The sequence below is a fragment of the Clinocottus analis genome, unplaced genomic scaffold (assembly GCF_023055335.1).
Source record: "Clinocottus analis isolate CAN_PGR_092001 unplaced genomic scaffold, fCliAna1.0.p SCAF_9, whole genome shotgun sequence".
NCBI lineage: Eukaryota > Metazoa > Chordata > Actinopteri > Perciformes > Cottidae > Clinocottus > Clinocottus analis.
In genome coordinates this window covers 4110124-4135651 of record NW_027176251.1, presented here as the reverse complement: position 1 = coordinate 4135651, position 25528 = coordinate 4110124, and the positions used below count along the sequence as shown (strand labels likewise).

The following is a 25528-nucleotide window of genomic DNA, read 5'->3' as shown; positions in this document are numbered from 1 at the left end:
CATTCAGGATAAATCAGACTTATCAAAGTGACAGGTGTTTGTCCACCTGCTATAAACATATCCCACGCCCTCGCTCCTGCTCTCTCCTCACGGATTATTTACAAGGCTCCAGCCTCCGTACTCTGGCCCTGTTTACTCTCTGGCTGTGGCTCTAATATCAGGAGCTCTGCCACTGATTTACTCGACTAGTTAGTGAGGTGAGTAATGACCCTGGATGGTCTGGGAGGATAGTTTGTAGTCAGAGACGCTCCAACTATAATTACAGCCCCTTTCCACACTGTACCTCTTATTCCTCTCAGCCAATCCAGTGAAAACTGATCACTTCATGGTTGTCCCTCACATTCCTGTCCCTGAGCCAGAGCTAATTTAGGGTCAAGGCCAAGGTGACAATGCTGATGGGGTGGACAGAATATGATCATTATCAGGGTTACTATTGACACCAATGCTCAGGATTATTTCAGTTGTTTTTGAAACAACCAAAGGAGTTACTTGCTCCAATTACACAGAAAACTCACATGCTGAGTTTTAAAGCTTCCAAAATCTTAAATCAGACCAAAACCCAAAACATTTTATATTTCTGCATGTGGGGCAGGCTTTAAAAAAGCATTCGGCCAAGTGTGTAGGGAGAGAAACATTTCAGAATATAGTGAAACTCTTTAAGTAATACACAAAATGTGGGTGAGAAGAAGATTTAGTGAAGTTATCATCACTCAACCACCTGTATAAAGTAGTATATATATATATGTATATATATATATATATATATATATATATATATATATATATATATATATATATATATATACATATATACATATATATATAAATATACATACATATATATATATACATACATATATATATATATAAATATATATATATATATATACATACATATATATAAATATATATATACATACATATATATATATACATACATATATATATATATATATACATATATATATATATATATATATATATATATATATATATATATATATATATATATATACATATATATTTAATTTCCCTGTTGATTTGACTCACCTTCATTGTTCCTTTTCTCATAGCAGTTTTCCTTCATAAATCATGTTGCAGTTTCAACTGATGCAGCTGCAGTTCTCTCGGAGATGATTTGGCCTCGACCTGCAGGACATTTTCTCATGTTACTTTAAAAATGTACTGTACGTGTTTACGGTCGTGTATTACTGCTGACAGTTGCTGCCGCTTCAAACTGAACAAATCTGACCAACCTTTGAAGCATTGTTAGCAACTGTAGCTGTACAAGTTGTTTTTGAGATTTTCATGAAGATTTTCATTCTTTTTAATTTGCCCCCAGTGACACTGAAATAATAAATAAGGTATGTCATTTGTTCCTAAAACTAACTGGCTTCACCATGAGGAGTTATGCTTGTTCTATTATAGGGGGTGAATTCATGTATTTTACATGTTTAGATCATGTTGTAACCATTTTTACTTTGACATGAAAGAATAATTTTCTGTAGATCAGAGTAAAAAAAAAAGCCTCAATAAATGTAATCGGATTCTAAATTGTAAAACAATAAAACATGGAAACGTCTGGGGATCTTATTACTTTTTATAAGTACTGTGCTTAAACATACCAGCTCATAGTAATGGATTACGGGTGAGAAAACTTAAAGAAAATGGGCTGAATGTGATAAATATATAGCCTATATCTTACCAAGATAGATCTAAGATCCACTCTCACACTAATGATGGCACCTAAACCAATCAAATTTGCTGAAGAAGACCAAGCAGTTTAATGGATTCAAACAAGAAGAAGATCTTTGAGTGTGGATTGTTTTGGCGTACCAAAAAGCTCAATAAAGACGTGCTATGCTCAAAAGCCACAAGTTTGATCCCATTGTTAAACTTTTGTCTAGGACTTTGTGTATTTAACCACATTAGAAGAACTTCAAACATTCTGGTTTGGCAGTAATTTCACATGCATATTAATGAATTTGACATGAGCCCTATTAACATACCGTGAATGATAATCATGTGAATTTAGGATACTCATTACATATGTATTACATGAATAGCAGGTGGGGTAATTTGAGTAATTTGTGGCGTTATGCAGACACTGGGATGATAGACGGTGTCTGGAGAAGACAAGCTAAGCCAGCCAGTGGATCTACTGCAGAGTAAGGAGAATTTAGGCTCATCATAAAAGATTTCTTCTTGCCTCTTATTTCACTCGGACATTTTTATGTTTTTTTTATTTTCTACCTCATTGCAGCCGTGAGCTGCCTGCTGATTTACACACACTGGCAGCGAAGCACAGAGGCCTCAAGAGATGGTGCCCTCTACACCTCCATCCCCCCCACCTCCCAGCCCTTGTTTCTTCACCTTCTATTGTCCTCTCACTGCCACCCCGGGCCGTCTCTGCATCTAGGGAACTGGGTCTGACTAAAGAGCTCCCCCTCTACCCGACTCCTCGTCTCTAACAAGACGTTAGCCCGGAGAACTTGTTTTTCACACATGATCTTGTGACACACAGAAGGGCTGTTCCCATGACACACATTCATATAAGGATGAGCAAACAGCATCATAGACACTAAAGGTATCCGACACACATCTTATGAGTCCTTACACTCTTGCATGAGCTCATTTGTAACCTTGCCGTTTGTACAATATGCACGTGTGTTATTTAGCATGGATTAAAGAATATTTGTGAGTAAACGTCGACATTTCAACTCCAGGCTGTCCTCCATCTGTTTGTACGCTTCAAAGGAAACATGTTTGATATTACAGACCATATTATTTCAGAAAATTATGAAGCAGTGATCTCATTTTCCCTGTTCCCCCCTCAGGCCAATGTGTTCAATGCAGGAGAGTTTGGTTTCACGCTGATCAGCCCTGATTCCAGGAGATGAGAAGCTGTTGCTGGCGTTGGTACAGTGATCCCGCCGTTCCCAGTAATTGCTACATCCGTGCACCAAAAGGCGACAACATGTGGAGGGTAAAAAGCGGGCATGCTGTACACCGTGCAGAACCGAGGAAAGGTGCTGGGGTTGTTGGGTTTGACGAATGAGAAGTCGGCTCGTTTCCATCTGTGACAAGTGAGTGATGAAGAAAAATGTTTCAGCCTTGAGAAAAAGTATTTTTCCACCATATTTCGAACACACACAAAGCCACAGGGACAGACTTGAAAATATTTTTGGGGCTGTCAGGTTATGAAATTTTTGTGGCCCTCAATAAATCCACAACCATTATTGGTATGAAATGTTGGAGACCTTGAAAAATGTTCAGATACGAGGCATATGTTATGAACAATTCAATTAACCCCAGACTGCCAGATCATTTACCTTGCTCCTTCTCTTGATCCTGGTTAATTTGATTGTCTTGCTGTAAAACAAGATACACATCAGTATCTCCAGCCTGCTATCACATGACTTGTTCGTCTCATCCCCTATCTATCGGCAGTGCAGCTGGGCTTCTCTGATATTGACTCATCCTGGTTCCACTAAGTTGCAGGCAAAGAGATTTAATATCTCAAGTGGTGCTGAACTTCTATTGCTACTAATGGATTCTGTATAATGTGGCACTTAAAATGCATGAGCAGCTTCTGATTTATCTGTAATTTGCCTCCACCGAAGCATATCTCCCTCAATACTTCCATTTGTTTTTGGCTCTGGGCAGTCTGCTCAGATAACGAAGCCCCATTGGGATTTTATATTATTGCATTTGAATTTGACAATTTGGCTCATTCCAATGTAAAAAAAATTGTCAAAAAGGATTTTAGATTTTTCGTTTTAATTACTCAACACAGGGAATAGAAAGTCAAGCATGAGATCGCAGAGATGAGGTGGGGTTGGTTTGAGCTGTCGCTGCAGAAAGACATGCCGAGTTGGCCAGATGCAGATGGGCACCTCCCAGAGGGGGCATTTCCCTTCTACTGCTTTATGTGTCAAACAATAAGCATACTAATTAGATTAAACGGAGAGAAGCATTTGGGGAAATAATTAAAAATGCGATTTTTGATCTTGTACATTTCGGAAAAATTGTGGTTGTGAACCCTGAAACCTGATGATATCACTGGCTGCCAATGTTTCCACACCATTTGACCTCTCTGGGAGTCACACAACATGGAGCAGAGAGCTGTTAGCCACGGTTTAAATGTGTCAGTGCGGTCGTGGCAGCAGCGCTGTACCGATAGGCTACAGTGACTCAAGGTTAACAGCCAGTGGACCAGAGTCACAGACCATTAAAAGCAGAGTCAATAAGCTACTCCAGGACAGGTCGGACTGAAACAAGTAATGTAAACGTTTCAATCCACTGGACTAACCAACAACGCTTTATTGTATATACAGTGACCTATTTGTCATGTTTACGTTGCAAGGCAACTGTAATACAACTGTAATCTGAAGTAATTTAATGAACCAGTAAACATTCGGCCTTCTGTGTAACGGGTGAGTTGAAAGGGAAACAGACAAGGAAGAAGGCATGAATCTCGGGGTCGGGGCAAGAAATATGATGTTGGTTATCAGGACAGAGGCAAGGTAGAGAAGTCCAAGCAGGCAGGGTTGTGCTGGGGGGGAGAAGTGCTGGATGGTCTCTCAGAACACAGAGAAGTGATAGGAGGAGGTGCAGCAGAGTGGGCAGGTGAGTGTGATTGAGCTGACGAGCTGGGTGTAACTAACAGGTGCACTGAATTAACTAATTAAGAGTGTGGGAGACAGTGACAGGAGAAACTGTAAGCTGTGACATTTTGACTGCAACACAATTGATTTGTGTAGGCTTAGGCTTATTGAGTCTATAGGTCTTAAGTCTATGGCTCTATAACAAGAAAGTAGCACTTTAATTCTTAAATAGCACTTAAGGAATTGTACTTTCTTGTTGTTCTGAGTTTGTACACATGGTTGAATGCACTTATTGTAAATCACTTTGGATAAAAGCGTCAGCTAAATGTAGTGTAATGTAAGGAGTTGCACGTGTATGAAGAGAGCGGAAATCTAGAGTGACGTAATAGGTTACAAATGTTTGCAAATTGTCTTGGAACCTTGTGCTTGTCATATGTTCTTTCTGTGGTAATGAAATTTTTAGTCTGATTTGATTAGTTAATTGATTAAACTTGATTTGAAAAATTTGTTTGTTTGAAATTGTGTCTGTAATTGTAAAAAAAAAGAAGTTCAGTTTGTTCTGATAACCACAAAGCCACAAACTGTGTTTAAATACAAAAGGTCTTTGACCGAATTGTCTTAGAACCTCATTACAAGGTGCAATCTGGCCATTGGCAATTAACCGGGTAACTTGCCAATTTGTGGGAGGAAAGCTAGCCATGTGAGCCATTGCCCTGACTAGGAAACCCACCTTGCACGGGTTAGCTACTCCACACACCTGAGAGCCTCCCATCTACCGGCATGGACTCCGGAGAGAATAACCCGCTAGGGAAGCGGCCACGAGACGGTCCTGTACGAGTCTCGAACCCGTGGCCTCTGGTGTGACAGGCACTGGGCGTAAGCCACAGCGCCACCGTGCAAGCCTAAAAGGTACTGCATCCGAGTTCTATTTAACCTGGAAGAGCAGGAATTTCCCCGCATTGGAGCTTTCACGTTAGCATTATTCAAATACAAATACAAGATGGAAGCCGAGAACAAAACCGTCAAATCACTTTTATCAACAGTTTTTGTTGCAAGTCGAGATAAAAGCCAGACGTGACTTCAGTGAAGTCGAGAGCCATTGCCGCCGACGTGAATTACAATCTTACTAATAATAAAAATACAAGCGAGAAGCCGAGAAAAAAACCGCCAAATCACTTTTGTCGACGTGTCGACGTTATTTGACTGTTAAAAACCAGAGTTTAAGATGCGAATGAGACACAACTGTAATCAGACTGCCATGTGCACACACAGGTGCTGTGAATGAAAGCAGGGTACAGGACACACACGCACATGCACACAGACACACACAGTCGGTATATCCCATGTTGACGACCGTGATAATAACTATTAGCGAGCTCCGGCAACACTTCTTTAAAACCCAGGCTTAGATTACAAACAGTCGTATGTTCAGTGAGGTGTGTATGGCTTTGCAGCTTTGTGAGACTGTTATCATCATAGAGTGGATTGGTTATTATATTTGTTGATATAATATAATAAAAAAGTACTATTTTTTTTTTACCTCATGCATGTGTGATTTACAGATCAGGGACAACAGATAGATAGATTTATAGCATCCAAAACCCAACAAAATATATTCTTCAAAGTAATTTGACATGCTGTACATTTGTGTCATTAACAACTTACATTAGGTTCAGGGTTGAAATATTGCTTATTTAAACGATCACTCCATTTGACATCAGGAGTCTCCCAAAAACACTTTCAGAAACCACATTTTAAATATTTTAGATGTTTTGTATTTATTCAGTGAACTTTTTTTTTTCTTCTGTGAATTGTATATACCAACAAGTCTAAAGGAGAGCCTAAAATGTATTCATGAAAAAACCTCACTGATTGAAAATGGTTTTGTTCGACTTGGTGGTAAAACGGGCATGGCATTTCATTTACACATTCGTGTAAAAAAAAATGCCTGCACTTCAACAATTTTGATATGTTTTCTGAATGTATTTGAGGTATAAACCTCTTTTGAAGAGGCAGCATCAGTGTTTGAAGCCATGCAGGGTAATGCTGCCCCACACAGTTGAGCACTGTCAAAGACGACACATGCGTATACTGCATTAGCATATGTGGATATGCATCAACACACATGTACACACACCTTTTCCAGCGAGATGCCCCCCTCCCACACCCAATTTGAGCTGGTGGGCAGTCCTACTGTCCAAACTGTTCTTCTGCTCAGAGCAGGTCTGAGGTGCTGTCATTTCTCCATTCTCTCTGCAACACAAGCCTTTTGTCTCCTCTGAATTTATAATGAATATCACCGCCGCTGCAGAGAGACAAAGCTAATCTAATTAGCTGTGCAGATCTATCAGCCAGGCGTCACTCTGTTTAGTGTTCATTACCTCTACGTAAGCATGGTATTCAGCACACGCACACAGAAAAATGTCACTGTAGTGAACAAACTCTAACACGAATATAGAAAGAGACGGGTGGAAAAGGTGGCATGTCAGTGCAGGCATTTTGTTCAGCAGGGAGCAATGTAGCCAGTCTACTTGGTGGCCCCCACAGACAGGAGCAAGTCCATTGGGATCCCACAGGACCTTCTACCAGCCACACACCTGACAGGGGGGCTGTCTGAAAGCTCTGCAGAGACCCTATTATACAGCACTGCTAAGCACTGCAGAGGCCACCAATGACAAGCGTCCCACACCTTTCACTATATTAGGAGGGGGAGGTCAGACACAGAGAGACATCAGGCTGTCACTGCTTAAGGTACTGCATGGTTATCTGCATATATCTGGCAGAAACACACCTTGTGAATGGCTAGACCTAGTGATGCTTCTGCTTTGCTTGATTGTGAAGTAAATATGGACAGTTGCCACATGTGTGGGATAAGTGATCGTACAAACACATTGGTGTACCAACACTGCCATCTACAGGCAAATTGTTGCAACAACGTTTTTGCTACGCAGATGGAACATACTGGTTCACAACACTTTATGGATATACAATAGATACATCTTTATTACTATTTAATGTACATAATTCAAACTGAAATGTCCCAGTGAGAACACAATAAGCAATGTTTTTTTTTTTTAACAAGTGAAATAGCAACTACCTATAGCCAAAAGTGCAGTGTGACGGGGTAACAGGCAAATGTATTCTTCACGTTTCCAGGCATCTTTGCCGATGATATGATGATGTGATAATAAGGATGTTTTCACGTAGAACCACACGAGCAGCTGAGGGGTTTCTCCTGGCTGGTTCCCACGAGATCAAGTGAAGCCGTACTCTCTGCTTTATTGATTGCCAAATCCTTAATCCGAAGCTCTGGATCTATACACTCTGAGCTGGAATGACAGACACCAGAACAGAGGATGGAAAGTGAAAACTTATAATTTGGAAAATGATTCAGAAGCATTTCTCATATTATCTGTCCTGGAAAACAAATTAGTGAGTCTATACTTAAAAGCATATTTTGCCTTGCTGATGACAAGCTCTATAACCGTTTATATATCAAAAGGCTTTCAGTTCTACAGAATTATTGTAGTGGAGAAAGACTAAAAAGTCTAATATTACAAACCTGTCTGAGTCAGAGTCACAAGACATGCTGAGGTCCTTTTCTAGATCCTCTTCAGAGTGAAATCGCCTCAGACCACAGCGCTGGACGGCCTGGGCTACAGAGTAGCGGGTCTGTCCGGCAGCACAGGCCTCCATCTTGGACACGCTGAGCTGCGACTGCAGGAAAAGATGCAAGCAGCTGTCCGACAACAGCAGAGGGCTCTCGAGGATCCTAGAGAATGAGGACAATTTCAGTTTATTGTATTGCTTGGGAGAAGAGCAGTCACATGGCCAAGTGTTTCTCTCAAACTGTCAGCAGTTTTGTTGTAATGGTTTGTTGTGCTGTTTCAAAGTTCACATGTTAATTGATTTGAGGGATCATTTACTGTTCCAAGAACTTCTGGAGCCCTTTCATCCGGTCAGTGATCTGTTGGCCATTGTTCAGGCTGAAGAAAAGGTTCTTTGGGGGCAGCTCTGGTAGCCTTACCCTGCGAAAAAAAAAAAAAGAAAAATACAAAAAGATTATCTTTAACAGGAATACTGAAAGTATTCAAAAATTGTCAGTTCAAAATACAGTAGGATTGACTTACATGAGCTGTGAATTTGCTTGTAGCTTCTGCCTGAGCCATACAAACTCACTGAACCTCCTTCTCACAGTTGAGATCTTCTTGGTAAAGCACACGCTGTCGGTCTAAAACAGGACACAAGTGCGACACACGTTACAGTAAGCTCAACTTTTATGAAAAGGCCAAGACAACCTTCTTTTGTTGTTTTACTTACATGTAAACAGATTTCATAGTCCATGTAGGCATGCCAAAAGTCATTTTTTTGTATCCGTGGGTCCCGCACCCAAACACTGATCACCTGATGCATGGGGAAGGCAGTAGAAACACTGAACTGAGCATCTCATGAAAAAGTGGAAGTGTTTTAATGGCAAATAGAGGAAGTGCAATCATTGGAAAATCCCACCAAATACACTGATATTGCTCAAGACAGAAAACTATTTTTTTAAATCATTTTCAAGTCTGTACCAGAGGTTAAAGCTTCTGAACTCAACTTGACGTTTAAGGTTTTTTATTAACTTTAAAACTTGTTAAAAAATATCATCAGCATTATAACTTCAGACCTACCTCAGTCACAGCGCTGTCAGTTTCATTTCTCATAGTCCAAATGTTCTTGTTTGACGCTCAGTAGCGCTCAGTCCTACAGATAAAGTGCTGCTTATCTTAGCATTGTGCAAGTGCCTTTTATTTTTAACTTTTACTGTTTAGGACCAAAGGTTTTCAAAATAAAGTCACAAGACTGAGATAAGCTCTTCCTCAAGTCATATCAACGAAGGTGCGAAGGGCCAACGTGACTAACAAACCACAACTGCGCATTGATCGTCATTTAGATTCAGTGAAAAAAAAAACAACACCCAACACCCACCACTTCTGTTTCTTTGAAATGGATCCTTTGTCACATTGATGTTCCTACTAAATAAATTAGCATGTGACAAATGTGACCGTAGAAAAAAATGAACAAGAGAAAAGTTTCCTTTATTCACAGAGACTTCACAGATCTATGGTCAACAGTTACAGGTATTCAGTAGCAGGTGTGTTTTTAGGAGGTTTACGGTTCAGCCAAGTGTCTCATAACAGTCAGAGGAGATATGTTGAGTCACGACAGTGCCGTCAACAGAATTACTGCAAGACAATGTCCTTTGTACAATAATTGGACAGTCTCATATCTAAAGTGCTACATTCAACAACATATTGGCCTTGACAGATGTTTTTTTTTATGTTAATCTCCATTGATTTTTTTAGATGTTTTAAGAAAATTTGATTAATTGTGCCGGGACTTTGTGCACACACTAGATAACATTTTTTTTTTTTTAAAACTCAATAATATTCTTGTTACAAGTCAATATAGAGTAGAAGACAATATTTGGCACTTAGCAGCAGATTAGAAATATTTTGGAAATTTATGGTGGGCAATTCTTTTTAAATATTCCACATCCATATTTAACACAATGGTCATAGAGAGACACAGTACGAGCTGTGGTTATAAACAGCAGACACAAAACCACGTTAGAACAACAGGTCTTCAGCAATCTTTAGCTCAGACTAAAAGCTACGTGGAGGAATGGATTGGACAGCAGTCAGTTCACTATGTCTACATGATAAAATATATAAAAAGACACACCAAACAACCAAGATGTAGCTAAACAGGACTTTAAATACTAAATTACTACACAGCAACACAAGAGAAACGCATGTCCACAGTGATCGAGTCTGCTTTCGCGAGACCAAAAGTTGCTACAGGTTAGTCTGATCTCAGATCAGCTGCTCTACACAAAAGGTTAGGCTCAGTCTCCACAAAGGCGCACAGACCTCATTGAGCACCGCGGGACCGAGAGCACTTAAAACTCATCCCGCTGAGGATCTCGCACCTGCCAGAATCTGGAATTCCACCTGCAGCGCAATTTCACACCGCGTACCTCTAATGTCAGCTGAAGGAGGACACTCGATGGAGGTTAAACTAAGCTTCGGGCGAGAGCACAGCTGTTTGTCGGCTCGCCTCTGTACACAACCCACGCACACATTTTCACTGCTCCTCGTCTCCGGAGTGCCAGGTCAGCTTCTGCTCGTAGAAGTCGATGACCACCTGGGGACACCTGGCGCTGGCTTCGCGGGCCGGCAGCAGGGCCACATCGTCCGAGTTCTTCCTGCGGGGGATACACACCGTTAAGATGGCGGCCTCCTGCTTTTAATGTTCCAGCAGCACAAAGTCCTGCCAGTTTTGAGAAGGTTATTGTGAAAGAGGAAAAACTAAGAGGATTGAAACATATGCAATGACACTTCAAAGGGTAATACAGCTACTACTACTGCATTTCAGTCAAATAATGGGATTTACACAAGTGATATATTTTTTAATGTTCTCTCATTTAACTCTATTTTAATAGATTATTACTTCATTGATTCATTTCTTATGACGCACTAAAATACATTTGTGTTTGACAGGTGTTAAGAAATACATTAATTAGTGAAATTTCCTTGTTTTAGATGGATGAAGCTCCAAAAGCAAATAGGACGTTTCCCCTTCAGTTCATTTTAACACAAACTACGATCTTTACCAAAACCTAACCAAGTTGGTTTGTTGTCTAATTCTCAGGAGTTTTCTGGCAGAAAGCCATCTCCAATGTGCAGTCCAAATACCTGCTCCTCACTTCTCATAATGCAACCAAAAAGTATATTTACCATACCAGGATTTGAGGCCAAAAATAAAAAATGTAAGCGCCCGCGTTATTTCTTTATCATGGCAGCATGCTCTCCCTAATCGGTTACTAATCTAAGTACTCTTTTATCACGTCTAACTACGCCTTCTTTGTTCATGATATATTCACATAAGAAGACATTACTGTACAACAAGATACAAAACCTCCTGCATAACCCCGACACCACATGCTTCATCTTCCTTCCTGTATGAACATGTAGATTGCGGAATTCAACGTGAACGATTGTGAGTTTCAACACGAGACAAACATTCCCTGAAGCCCTGGCACTCGTTCAAGGACAGAGGAAAGAGGAAGTGGTGGAATTACCATTTGACGAGGAACATAAGCTCTCCCTGTCTGTCTGTGGAGCCGATGATGCATTCAGGCTCGAGGTAGGTGCTGAGGTTAGTGGGGGTGTCTGACTGCGTGTCATTGGGCTCGCTGTTGCTCTGCACAGTGAGAGCCTGCTGCTGGGACTGCATACAGGACTGCGAAGAGAATGTCAAGGACAAAGGAGCAGGCGTTAGGAGAAGCCACAAAGACATGAGGAGAAAGCTCGGACTTTATTTTTGACTGTTTTTCATTGAAAAAATACATTGAAGTGATTTCACTTTCAGGGGCATTGTGAAACTAACCACCTTCACACACCATTTAGTTTCATATTCAGCCATAAAACCCTCAAACTAAAGTAGGAACATCATCTGCCAACATGGTCAGATGTTTTTACTCAAAGCTTCTTTTTAACATGAAGACTTACAGCTTCCTGAATTTGCCCGATATAAATCATATCTAATAATATGTATTTTTTTTCCCCTTCCTTTTTACAAGTTTAGGAGCAGAAGTTCTGTGAATAACATGGAAACAACATCAACCTCCTGCCAGTCTGAACTGCATTTCTAACACACTCACAATTTCCGTCTCCTGCTCTGTCATTTCTTCTTTGGGAATTAACTCTTGCTCGGTTTGATCTTCCTCATTCCCCTCAAAGAAATGTGTGTTTCTCAGGAACTCTTGAATGAGTTCAGGGCAGTCCAGGTTGTCCTCAGGTTCCCATGTGTTTTCTGCACTGTAAAAACATAAAAAAGGCAAGGAGGAAATACACTTTAATACCGTGCAAAAACGGAACAAACATAATCACACAATATGAGAAAGCAAATCTCTCTCACTCAGTGAAACCTTTCCACTTCAGGAAGTACTCCACTCTCCCGTTAAAGATTCTGCGGCGAATTATTGTTTCTACCACAAACTCCTGTACAACTGGAGTGTCCTCAGTCTTCCTCTGTTTGGCAGTCTGCTTCTTTCTCATCCTGCCATGAATGAGAAGCCAATTAATGCAACGCAGCTTGCATTCACTGGCACTTCACAGCGTGTCAAAACGAAACATAACGTGACAGTTCGTGTTGTTAGAAATAACCACTTCCGTGTCCCTGCTGATGGGGGTACTTGCGGAACAACATGGCAGTGTTGAGTACTCAGCTGTGCCCTTCAGACTATGATCCGTACACTTATTCTAGCGCTCCATCTGCCGACTCTTTCACGAGCACCACACACACACACTACTCCTTCAGTCCCCAAACGCAACACGTTAGTATTTACACACGTGCACAGCTCATTCGGATAGTTTAGCTTTGAGGATGTTGCGCAAACAGCAGCGTGGAAACGTGCCCGAGTGATGCGCGAGACGCGACCCGACACTGAACAATATGCACGTACGCTTTCGGTGTTTACTTAGTCTCGGCGGACCGATGCTGCGGTGCTGCTCGGCTCTGTCTGGCGCACGTCGCTGGAGACTAAACTACACGCACGCAGCGCCGCCGATGCTGCGTTGTGCGCAAAATATGTCGCCCGGCGTGTTTACATGAGCGGCGCAACTTTTTCATGAATGACTTGAAAAATAAAGATGGCCGTGGATGCTCGGAGGAAGTGGTTGCCAAGGGAAAAGGTCATGCCAGGAAAACCGGGAGGAGACGACGGGGACGCGCAAACAGCCGACCAATCAGAGAGCAGTCCGTCCCCAGTCCAGCAGCCCGGAACTGCCCTGCCACCCATGGGCGTCAGCTGTGTATGACAAGGGACTGTGTGCGCCTGGAGAGCCTCGCCGTGCAGTTTTTTTTATTTCTTTCAATATTTCATTTTTAATAATTTGCAGCTAAAGCGAATATTAATTTATTTGGAGGCTCCATAAAAAGAAAGTGTATCTCATCCGAGTAAAATAAATAAATAAAAACAACAAACGCTATCAAAAATGTTCATATAAAATAATATATTATATGCCATTATATTATATTTACAATACATCTAGAATTTTGAAGAACTTGTAATTTACTTGAGTGTTTCTATTTCATATGATGTAGTATTTTACTACATTTCAGATGAAAAAAAAACCATATACGTAACGTTTTACTTATGTTACCATTATTGCTAGTTTGTTACTTTGCAATCAAGAAATGTACATATACAACATTTCAGATCAACATAGAATATGGTACATTCTTCTATTAAATTAACAGTATTAGTTATGATTAGCCCCTTCTTCAAATGTAGCTACAAAATAATCTACCCTGAATATAATGTTAGGTCTTTAAATAGTGCCATTCTGTCTCATATTGATGATAACTTTATACATTGTTATTATTTAAGTAATTTTTTAGAAGTACATTTTATTACTAAAATGTTTAGTTCAATAAGTATTTGAATGCAACATCTTGTGTATTTCACACTGTGGTATTACTACTTCACACAGTTTTGATGTTAGCACAAGGGATCTGTACTCCACAACCTCCGAAACTGCACTGAGGACATTACAGAAAAACACCCTCCAGAGGGTTTGATTGACAGCTCCATTTTAGCCAATAGGAAACCCCAACACTGCTGATTGGCCAAGTAAGCACCACTAACAGGCTTTTCTACTTGACCAGGTTTTCCTTTTTTTCTACCAGTCACTCTAAAGTGTTTTGTAACCGGCCACTGGAGGACGCTGACTGCCAGCCTCAGCTCCTGCTCCTCAGTTCACTCTGAGGATGAATGGATGCTGGAAAGCTCATTGCAAAGGCTGCAGAACAAAAGGTTTTACCAGGAGATGGACTCACATTGGAGCTGCCTCTGATGCTCCTGATACCATCTCATCCTCAAGGCAGGATTATATAACTTTTCACACATTTGTTGGAGCAAATTCCCTAAAGCATTCATTGCAAGTCATAATAATGCAACATACTGGGGTGCCTCCAATGAAATAAGCACATGGTGTGTCATAGTTCTGAGAAAATTTGTCTTAGTTTCATTTTTGATGAGGAAACAGTAGGGAGGCCCTGGGGACGTGATTAAAAGTGGTTTCAGTGAAAAGGCTGGCAGATGCCTGCATGGATTATGAATGTGGTGTGTTTCATATCCAGAAAAGGAGCTTATTGATCACCGTCACAGGCCTGAGCACAGGTCCTATGCTTCCATGTTTGGTCATTTGAAGCAGCCACACACGCTCCCCCATTCAACTCCCAGTGCAGTTAAAGTAAGCGATAAACTGCAGGTTCTCTATTGATGAAGCCAAGGTGGTACGCTGCTGTTTTCTTCTGTGATACATTTGAAAAAGGTTCTCAACAATTAAACATCATTTTCTGTCTTTGCTCAGCCGCTCTCGTGTCAAATGGGCAACTGTATCTTCACTAACTTATACGTCACCGGAGAAACTTTCTCTCCTGAATTGTGAAGAGCATCCACAGTTGCGGCAAACTTGAAACTGTGCTTTTTCAGAAACATCCTAGAATTAACATGTATACAGTGCCAGAGCTCTAATTTAGGTAATATGGAAACATTTAGAAAAGTTTTACAAGCTGCCTTCATAAACAGCTATAATCCTGCAGAACTGTAGCTCTGAGTGTAAATGAATTCTTGATAAATGATTGTAGTCCAGATATACTTCAGGGAAGTAGCCAAATTGAATAATTAATTTACAGATTACCTCTTGTTTTTCATAAATTATTCATTCATAATATAAAACTAATGAGCGTCAGTAGATTATTTATTAACCATTAATCAAGCCATCAGTTAAAATTATAATAGAGTTCCTTTTTATGCCTAACTACAGTAGGTTACAGTCTGCTTTCGCTATGAGTAGACCCAGAATTCAGGGCAAGACATGTGCTAGTTATCTGCCGTATGTCCTGCAGTTGACCTTTGACCCTGTTGGATCTTTTGGGGTTTAAGTACTAGTTCCCATAGTAACCAAACAGCTAATAGGGCTGAGCTGTCGCAGCAGGCGCGGTAATGGCAGCAATGCATGCAGTGAGGGTCTGTCTGGATTTACTGCCTCGTATGCCGTGGACCCCTTTAGGATATCTTAACCAAACTCTGGAAAGTCAGTGGACCGTTTCAGCTGTGAAATGTTCAGAAACACAGCAAAATGTGTACATTCATAATTTTATTTTTGTCGCATATTCACTTTTATGTTTGCCAAACTGACAGATCGGTGATATGGGGAGAGAGTTCAGCATCACACATCACTGGCTAGTGAACTATATGGCTCCATTTACAAATAACTCAACAACTCATCATCTGTTTTCAACTAATACATAACATAATAACTCAACAACAGGTATTAACAGAGTGTTTTGAGTCCTATCTTTGTGCCTAAAACCAAACGGACTGAACCCTAGATTGACCAGGGCACTAAAAATGAAATACAGATGTTGATGAAATGACATGCTCCAGTGTTAAGGGTGAAAAGATATATTGCGTCGAGCCGCCATCCCTTAAATCAGCTTCGTTCTCTCCCAGACAAGCGCATTCCTGGGGCCCTCTGTGAATGCAGCCCTCATACAGATGGGCCTTGAGAGCCACCTTGTCAGAGCAGAAATGAGTCCAGATGGCTGGATCCTGCTGTGAGGGGCTGTGCATGCAGTGAGTAGTGGTCTGTGTGGCTCAGGCCAAGCCTGACTGGCCGCTTTTCACGCCGAGGGCCCCTGGCGGTCCCTCAGTACCACCTCGAGGCTCTCCGGTTACAGCGAGGGCGAGGACATTCACGTCGGTCCTGTTATTCTTAACGAGCCTTAATCTGGTTGTATAAAGAGCAGTGAAACAGTAATATAGATGGCTGGTCTGAGGCGGAGAGGGATTTACATGAGCTCACGACTGACTGACTGACTGATTGATTGGCCGCATACTTGCAAAGTGTTTTCTTGGAGATCATTCCCGACATGTAATGCACACACACACACACACACACACACACACACACACACACACACACACACACACACACACACACACACACGCACACAGCACATTTGGAGTAAAGGCAGGAGTGTGAGAGCTCGGATGCTTTACTGTCACCAACTCTGTCACCACTGCAGGAGCCCTCAGCACCTTCAACAGCTCCGCACGCCGTCTTCAGATCACATTCAGAGCCGCACACTGAATCAATCTGGCTCCGTGCAACGGGCTCCAGTCGAGTTTATGTCCTCCGTATGAATGCAGCAGCCTCGGAGAGAAAAGTGGCTTTTCACGAGTAACAGAGGACGTGGGACGGACGACCACCTGGGTTTGCTTGCGGAAATTTGTCTCCTGTTTCAGAGCACTTATCGTGCCCCCGGACACTTCCCTCTGTGTTATTCTATACCTCGTTCTGGAACGGAGGGCTTGAGGGGGGTAGTTATTGCTACACTTTGTTGCTGGAGAGTTATTTGGAATGAATACAGGACAGGAATGTGTATCTTTAGATCATTCGTTCCACTCCAGGTTTCAATTAGAAGATTTCAATTTTAAACCATGAATATCTGTTTAGATCACGAAAGGAAACACTTTTTAATGTGTTCAGTGATTTAAGCTCTCTCTCTTTCGCTCTCTCTACACACTCACACACTCACACTCACACACACACACACGCACGCACACATATGTGTATAGATCTCTGTGACTGTAGTGCTATACATGACTTGTATCATGTTGTCAGTCTCACTTCTCCAAGGCTGAAAATGACTATGAACTTGTAACCAAACCAATAAATACAAATCAACTGGACTCTCACAATTTAAAGTTCCTGACTCATCTGTACAGAAACAGGGAGTAAGTTCTCCCAGCATCAGAAAGCGAAGTTTGAGATCGAGTCAGATAGTGACGGTGGGTTTTGTTGCTACAGCTTTTAAGGTGGTGACTTCATCCCATGTGCCTCATGGCTGGGGGTTTCCGCTCTAAACCCATCAGATCCCGTAACACTCTGATTGACAGGTGAATGGCACCAATGACAAGCGACCCCCATCCCCTCAGGGGCCAATGTGGCACAAAGTGAATGGATAAGAGTGGAAGAGAGAACGATCGCCTTTGAACCTACTTCCCCCCTTCTTCTACTTCTCTTTTTTCTCCCAGTCTCTCTGTCATTCTCCTCACTTTTCTTTCTTTTCTCTGTGAGGGTGTGTTTTGTTCTCGTGAGTTTTGTGGCTGATGGAGCTCGTTGACTCGGGGCAGAGTAAAACGTGAAGTTAAATTAAGTCCTTTCAGAAGGGACAAGGAGGAATGTGTCAGTTAGCTCACAGAACTGATACCGTCAGAGAATTTTCTTTTAGAGACAAAATGTAAGTATACACTCTTTTGTATGTCATGAAATAAGTATTGTTTAGCATAACCACTTTTGATGACTTTCCTGGTGAAATTGTTGTATTCGTCAACGAAAGCCCTCAAATTCTCTTGGTCAAATTTCAGAATGAAAAAAGAATAAGGCTGCAAAATGTAATATTTGAGGTGACATTTTCTGATACAGCGTAATTATAATCCTCGCTTTCTGTTATGTAATGTGAGACAAATACTCACAGTAACTGACTTTTGATGGATTGCTCTCCACTGGTTACTTACAAAGCAATGAATGCTGCTGTCCACACAGAGATTGTTTGCTTTCTTGTGTCCAACCTTTTGTCACACATCCTCTTCCGTATCAGTTTCTCCTGACGTTAAGTGTTCCCTTTCAAAGCTGCCCATCACCATCCAGTGAACCCAGGCAAGGAACTCTCCCTTGACTTGTTTTTCTTCTTCTAATAAGCATAAGGGCATTTTTTGTCAGGCTTAAACAAGCAAGATATAACATGTTTGGCTGATAGGTGGATTTTGTTACTTTTGGACAAAGCAGTTGCCTCTCCTTTCCACATGTCATATCAGTAACATCACTTCTATGTATTTATCACATGAATATTACAAACGATGGCCGTACTCTTAGTGCACTTATCGGCAAGACAGCTGAATAGCATCTCATCCTTGAGTGGTGAGAAGACCTTTGCCTTGGTAAATCTCCTTGTCACTGTGCAGCTGCCGCTTGTCAACTCTTATTGACAGCAGCTCCAAAAAAAAAAAACACCGAATCCAGTCTGTTGACCTTTCACTCGTTCTCTTTCTCACAGCTGTACACTTTGAACTTTAGATGTGCCCCACATCCAATGAGGTTTAAACCCCACTTCCCCCCCAACCCCCTTCTGGATGCAGGAAACCGGCCCATCTGCAATTAAACTCTGTGTCTGGTCTGCACAGGTCTGGATTCAAGGCTTTTCCCCTCAAATAAAGAGTTTGCGTTCTGGGTCCCGGGGATCTGAAGCTTTTCTTCCTCAGCCAAAAGTGCTTTGACATGACCCATTTCAGCTTAGCCAGGCCGACAGCAAGTCCATGCCATCTGAAGGCTAAGTGGTTTATATGTCGGCTCCAGCATGAGCACATGGCGGGACTAACCAGCTCTTGAGTCTTGCCTGCCTGCCATCTGGAAAATAACAGCTTTAAGCAGGTCCTGCCAGTAATCACCCTCAAACTCTGAACAAAGGCACAGAGTACACTGTGGAGAAATCCGGATAATTGATGGAGACAGGCTCCAGTAACTGAGTCTATTCCAAGAAGTAAACAGTCTAGTTGTGTTTAAAACATTGAGGTCCGGTTTAAGTTGTATTTGGTTTCGATGAGCTTCAGTAGAAAAATACATGAACAGAAGGACTAATATTGCAACATTTAATATAAGAAATGTGTTTGTCGTCTACAACACTATGAGCGCTTTGTTGTGTTAACCCCCAACATGCACAATTATCACATCTCATCCCCATTCATGTCAGGATTTAAGCCCTGCCTGGAGTTTGGCCCTTTTGAAGAGCCGTACACCCTTTTGCCCTCCAATGTGGTTGGAATGCATGAACAAGATATTTTCGAGCCCCCAACCTTAACCGGCTGCTGGTTTCAGCGTAAAGACACAAAATCTATGTTCCTATCTAACTCAACAAGCATATTTTTGAAAATGTCCAATTACTCCTTTCATTGCTCTGGATTCACAAAGAAAAAGCAAAATGTGTGACCTTTGTCCCAAAACTTGGAGTTTATTTAAATCAAAGCCTCCACTGTTTGGAGGCAAGACAGCTTACTCGCATGAACTAGTTTCTGGGTGTGAAAATGAGTTTCCAGTGCTTTCCACACATTGGTATAAAACGTTGAAAACCCACTACCACTGCCTGGGCCTGACGACACGTGAAGCTGATTTACATTGTCCATCCTCCAAAATGTCGTTTTCAATTAGAATCCTATCACGGGGGGAATCTGGAAACTATTACTCAGTGTGTCTTGAAAAATAAATTGCTTTCAGCTGAGAGTCAAAAGCAGAAAGGGGAAACTCAGGCGGTTGAACAAGTGGCAGAGTCCCTCCGGTGAAATGCCATGTTTAGGCTGATGCACAGGAAACAGACTCTTATGAGCCAGGAAATGAAGTGGCAAGCACAGGCCGACTTATATTTCCCCTCGTGCTTTCAGATGGGCCTTGTTAGTGCCGAGACACCAGGGCTCCATCTTTTGTTCACACAGAGCCAATAGTAAACAACACGGCAACCATTTTGAAAGACTTTAAGTGCTTGTGATGGCTCAGTGGTGTGTTGACATGAATTCTTGAGTTTCCCAAAACATCACGAACATAACTTCAAAGTAACTCAACCCAACTTTGGGACATGAACACCGGTGTCATGGTTTGAAAAAGATGACTTTAAATGAATATACTGAGGAATAGTTGAAGGTAAAATCATGCTCACTCAGGGTGAAGAGATGTCTTTTGATAAAATCACTGTAAAAAACTGTGATTGGCGTTAATTAATATCTTCTTAATAAATAATAGTAACGTTTGCTTAATAAAAGACTATGAGTTTGGAATTATGTTGAGCTGAATGAAACATGTTTTATTTATTTATTAATGACATTTTACTAAATGTAGTTTGGAGAAAATCAGCAGATAATCACTGAGTAGACTTTAATTATATATATAATATAATTGATGAACTTTACTCATTTGGACGTCTTTTTTAAAAATCAACTGCCACATTTATTTATTTAATACTTTTGACTCAATGTTGTAGTAATTGCAATCTAATCCATTATATTACTTGTCACTTTGTTGCCATAATTCTTTTAAGTACCAATGGTCACATTTTTTAGGGCAATGTTAAACAACAAAATCAATACTCTGAATCATAACTCACTTCCGCAAAACAAAATAAATGTGTATTTTCTACACAGACCTTAAGGGTGACGGCTGGTGTTACCCTTGGACCCTGACATTGTGAAGACGGTCAGCTTGACTCAGAGCGAGGAATAAAGGGCAACAGCTGCTATAAGTGATAGCAAAACCACAACGTGCAGACAAACCAAAGCTGAACACATGTTCCCCAAGAGTCTAAAATATTGACGTCAGATATTCCTCAAACCACAGGGAGTTCCCTCAAGTTTGAAGTTTGATTGGTGAACTTTACAATAAATGCTGTGACAAGCCAAAATGTTTGCAGAGAAAAAGATCTCAGAAAAGAGAGGCTTTTTTCTTTTATGCCTGAATTAATTAAAGTTATTACATAAAGTTCCAAAGTACTTCTAGAGAATTTTTACGATCACAAAATGTGTGCTCATAGTTTTATCTCAACCAAGAAATGTTCTTAACACCCTCATAATGGAGATTCTAACATGCTGATTGATGTTTCATCATCCCTGTTTCGCATAAACCATGCCATATTTGAAATTGACCTTCTCAAAAACAAACAAATAAACCCCCCCAAAAAACACAAAAATCAATTGTCGTGCAAGAGGAAAAGGTTCAGGTCGTCAGTAACATTCAGCCTCCAGAGACCATGAAGACCTGTGTAAAAAAAAAATGCAGTGGCCCAACTAGCAGCAAATATGTTAACATAAATCTATGTATATATGTATTGCATTTACAACGTTATGGAACTACAGTAGCATATCAACAAAAGCCGGATTGTGCAAGAATAACACTTCATGGTCAGTGACAAGAGAGGCTGACAGCTGACGGAGGCTCATGTGGACACAAGTTGCCTGTGTGCGCTGAAATGTTGGAAGGCCAGAGCTGGCTGGATGCCCACACAAACCCAGAGCCGGCTGTCTGCGATGCAAAAGGACCACCTCGACGTGAGGCGCTGCCACGAGGGTGGCGAACAATGATTTATGCCGTGGAGCTCAGGGCTAAGTTGAAGTCAATATATACAATTACAGTTGATGTATTCCGAGTGTGTGTATGTGCATTGGGTGAGGGATGAAGCAAGAGAAAAGAGAAATACTGCTGTCTGACTTAGTTCAGTGGGATTTGAGCTCAGGGCATGTACGTGTAGTGTTTATGGTTTCTTCTCGCAGGCAAACTGAAGACCTGAGCCAGAGTTCATCAGAAACCTTTTTGACTTCACATAAAATGTACATATCTGAAAAATCAAGCATATCCTTCCTTCCTGTTGCGGTCAGACTGCACAACTAACTGAGCTCGTAGTAGACCACAAAAACACTTAACAACACTTCAACCACTTTAGTCCTTTTAATCACTTTAATGATGCAATATACATACATTTAAAATATGTTTTATTCTGTCTGTCTGTATATATAATATTGCTATTGTGGATTCTTTACTGTTTTTATTACTTTTTTTTACTGTTTATTTATATTACTGTGCGTCTCTTGTATGCACTGGGCTGTAATCCTGCAATTATCCCACTGCGGGAATAATAAAGGATTATTTTATCCTATCTTATTTTACAAAAAAAAACAACGCAAAAACAAAAGTCTTTGGCCGTGTTGAATAATGTGTTGAGTCCACACAAGTAACTCAAAATGCAAAGGAAAGAGCCTTGAGTCTTTCAGCAGGACATGAAATGATGGTATTGGTATTATCACAATGTGACATTCCAGAGAAATTTTAAAAGTTGGTAAAAATGGAGAAGAAAAGATCACTTTTACACTCCTTCATCTGACTTGTGGTTGTTTCCATCTGTTGGGAGAAGGTTAGAAGTTAACTGGCAGAGGTCCTGCTCTTTGAAAGTCACAGGCTTGCTGGAGGGGCTTGTTTCTATCAGGGGTGAAACACCCGCCCGTCCATCACCTGCCAAAGATGACAGCCATGAAGCCAAACCAGAGGAGTTCCTGCACAACAATCACAGCGCTTTTCATCGGGGAGGAGGCGTTCCTGGTGTCAGCAGGACGGGGGGATGCTCTGAGTTTCTAGTCAAATTCATGGCATTGGTCAAGACCATATGCTCCGCCTCTCTCTCTCTCTCTCTCTCTCTCTCTCTCTCTCTCTCTCTCTCTCTCTCTCTCTCTCTCTCTCTCTCTCTCTCTCTCTCTCTCTCTCTCTCTCTCTCACAATTCAGTTGTTTTGTTGTTGGGCGTAACAACATTTTGCTATTCTCTATTTCCCATTCAACTTGCTTTCTACATTCATTTTTTCAACTCACCACTTGAGGGAGGTACAACGTAACAAAATGTCACGCAGCAGAATGGCTGTGAACCCTATTCACTAATATTCATATCCACACACACCTCTAAATGTATCAAGTATTCCATTACATTATCCAAAAGCGCTGGAGTCGATCCCAGCTGACATTGGGTGATTTCACCTGGACAGGTCACCAGTTTATTGCAGGTCACATGTATTTTTCAACTCTACAATGAAGCAAAGGGCTGTGGGAGAACAGAGAACCACGAGAACCCACGCTGCCACGGGGAGAACGTGCAAAGTCCACACAGCTGGACCGCCCGGGATCGGGGGGGTTGAACCCCGTTTGCTGTGAGGAGAAAGTGCAAGCCTCCAGTGATGGTAAACCAAACATGAAACTTTTGCTTCCAATGGATTTATTGATTATCAACTATTATCAAGGTTTTAGCCTTAACAATGTTCAGAGTAAAGGATAAATTGTTGTCATCCCTAATTCATGAAATCTGCCAATGTGACAAAAATACTTACATACTCTTTGTTTATCAGTTTAGTCTTGAACACTTTTCTGAGTAAAATCTTTACATGAGAGATTACTCTCTGATGCTGCTGCACTAACACAACTACATCTGCGATGTGCTGTCTTTATCATTCACACATGAATTATTGAGTGCGTCGAAATCAGACCAATCCAGTGACTTCTGTTGATTTAAATAAAGACGCAGCACACATCAACAAGCCGGTTGTAACATTTCTGTTGCACTTGCAGCCATCAGACTCCAGTCCTGTCTGATGCTTACATAACCAGTGAGCCGCCTGCATGAATCAATTATTAACCGCTGTGTCATAACACTGAAAAAGCTTTGATTATGACAGACAGCCAGACAAGGCAGTGCAGTAAATGGCAAAAAGCAAACACACACCAAACTCAGTCATCATGTGACTACTGACTCCGGGACAGTACCTCCAGGAGGAGATCAACTTTCCATGTGGGATTCACAGAGAGCCGTGGTCGGTCCAGGGAAGACAGAGCAGGGCAGATATATATATATATATATTTATTCTTTGTCAAAAGTGTTTGAGGCATCTCAACAAGGGAAGTGGTGTTGACTGACTGCCGTGGCCGGTTTAAAGGTTAAGCAGTACAGCACATCTTGATTTATCGGGCAGGATAATCAACCCCACTCGAGCATCTGTTCTGGACAACTTATGAGAAGTCAGAGAAAGAATGAAATAATGGCAAGCTGTAAAGGTTCAAAGGCTTGTTTTTAACATGTGTGTGACGGTCTCTCAGCACTCAGGGATGAAAACTATCTCTATTCATGTTCACAGTAAATCATGGGGTTTAAACTCACCGTACTTCATAATGACCGTCATTCACGTCTTTTGTACTTTTTCTGCTGAAGTCTTGGCTCTGCAGAACACCATCTGGGACACAGTGATGGTACAGTGGTTAATTCCCCGGTCACTAAGCAATGATCAAAGCCCTCCGCTGGATCTGCCGTGTCTATATAACAACCTGCTGCTGAAAGTTTAAATGCAGTTCACCTTCACATGGATAACCACCGTGCTGCCACGGCTCAACAAGCCCACAGTTAGCTTTCTTTTGCATATCGGAGAGGAGGAAAACATGAAGGAAAGAAACGGGGAGGATACTTATAGCCATTAAAGTGCTCACGGGTTTTATTTGCCCTGCAGTTTTCAGTTGATGTGCTGAATAGGGACTTATTGACGCCATCGCACTGATGCCTGCCAGTGCTCGCTTTGAAAAAAAAACAACCTAATAATAGACTTTCTGTGTTGTATCATGAAAAATAGATCCACAAAAATAACTAAGCATGAGACACACACACACACACACACACACACACACACACACACACACACACACACACACACACACACACACACACACACACACACACACACACACACACACACACACACACACACAAAGCTATTCCGGCTACATTACCATGAGTATTGGGAGTAGGTATTTATATTCATAGTCTGCTTCACACTATTACATTTGCATGGCTTTGCTCGCCACAGTCTGGTTTCTAAAAATAGATGTAGGACATTTCCTCCGGATTTAAAGAGCAATCTCATTACTGTGATTATGTTCACACACACACACACACACACACACACACACACACAGAGGGTTTAATACCTTTACTGTAGCTCATTCTGAGAGGTTATCGCCTGATTGTTTGCTTTCTATACTCAGCCCGATAAGAAATGACTCCGGATGCAATTAAGGTGGATGAATAGCTTAGAGACCGTTACACAAGTCTCTCAAGGGTGTTTGTTTTTCACTCAGTCATTTAGTGCCGTGTCTGTCAGTTGTGTACATATTGCATGAAGTGTCAGACTGAACAGGAGAGAGGGACATTGTGTCTGTGTGTGAGGGAGATGAAACAGTGG

At 41.3% G+C, this 25528-nt stretch overlaps 2 protein-coding genes across 3 annotated transcripts; both read right to left on the bottom strand.

Annotated features, from left to right (window-relative positions):
- Positions 1 to 7613: 7613 nt before the first annotated feature.
- snx10b (sorting nexin 10b) lies at positions 7614 to 9033 on the bottom strand. The gene is made up of 5 exons (XM_068570477.1): positions 8928 to 9033; positions 8738 to 8838; positions 8534 to 8635; positions 8170 to 8379; positions 7614 to 7936 (listed from the first exon to the last, which is right to left on the bottom strand). The coding sequence occupies exons 1-5, from the start codon at positions 9018 to 9020 to the stop codon at positions 7807 to 7809; spliced, it is 636 nt and encodes a 211-aa protein (XP_068426578.1). The 5' UTR covers positions 9021 to 9033; the 3' UTR covers positions 7614 to 7806.
- An 882-nt stretch (positions 9034 to 9915) lies between these two features.
- cbx3b (chromobox homolog 3b) lies at positions 9916 to 13324 on the bottom strand. Of its 2 annotated transcripts, none has more exons than XM_068569748.1 (5): positions 13117 to 13324; positions 12570 to 12710; positions 12313 to 12469; positions 11731 to 11891; positions 9916 to 10854 (listed from the first exon to the last, which is right to left on the bottom strand). In XM_068569748.1, exons 2-5 carry the CDS (start codon positions 12707 to 12709, stop codon positions 10734 to 10736), a joined length of 579 nt encoding a protein of 192 aa, XP_068425849.1. In that variant the 5' UTR covers position 12710; positions 13117 to 13324; the 3' UTR covers positions 9916 to 10733. The 2 variants fall into 2 exon arrangements, with proteins under 2 accessions (XP_068425849.1, XP_068425850.1); XM_068569749.1 differs by having other exon boundaries at positions 13132 to 13324.
- Positions 13325 to 25528: the final 12204 nt, after the last annotated feature.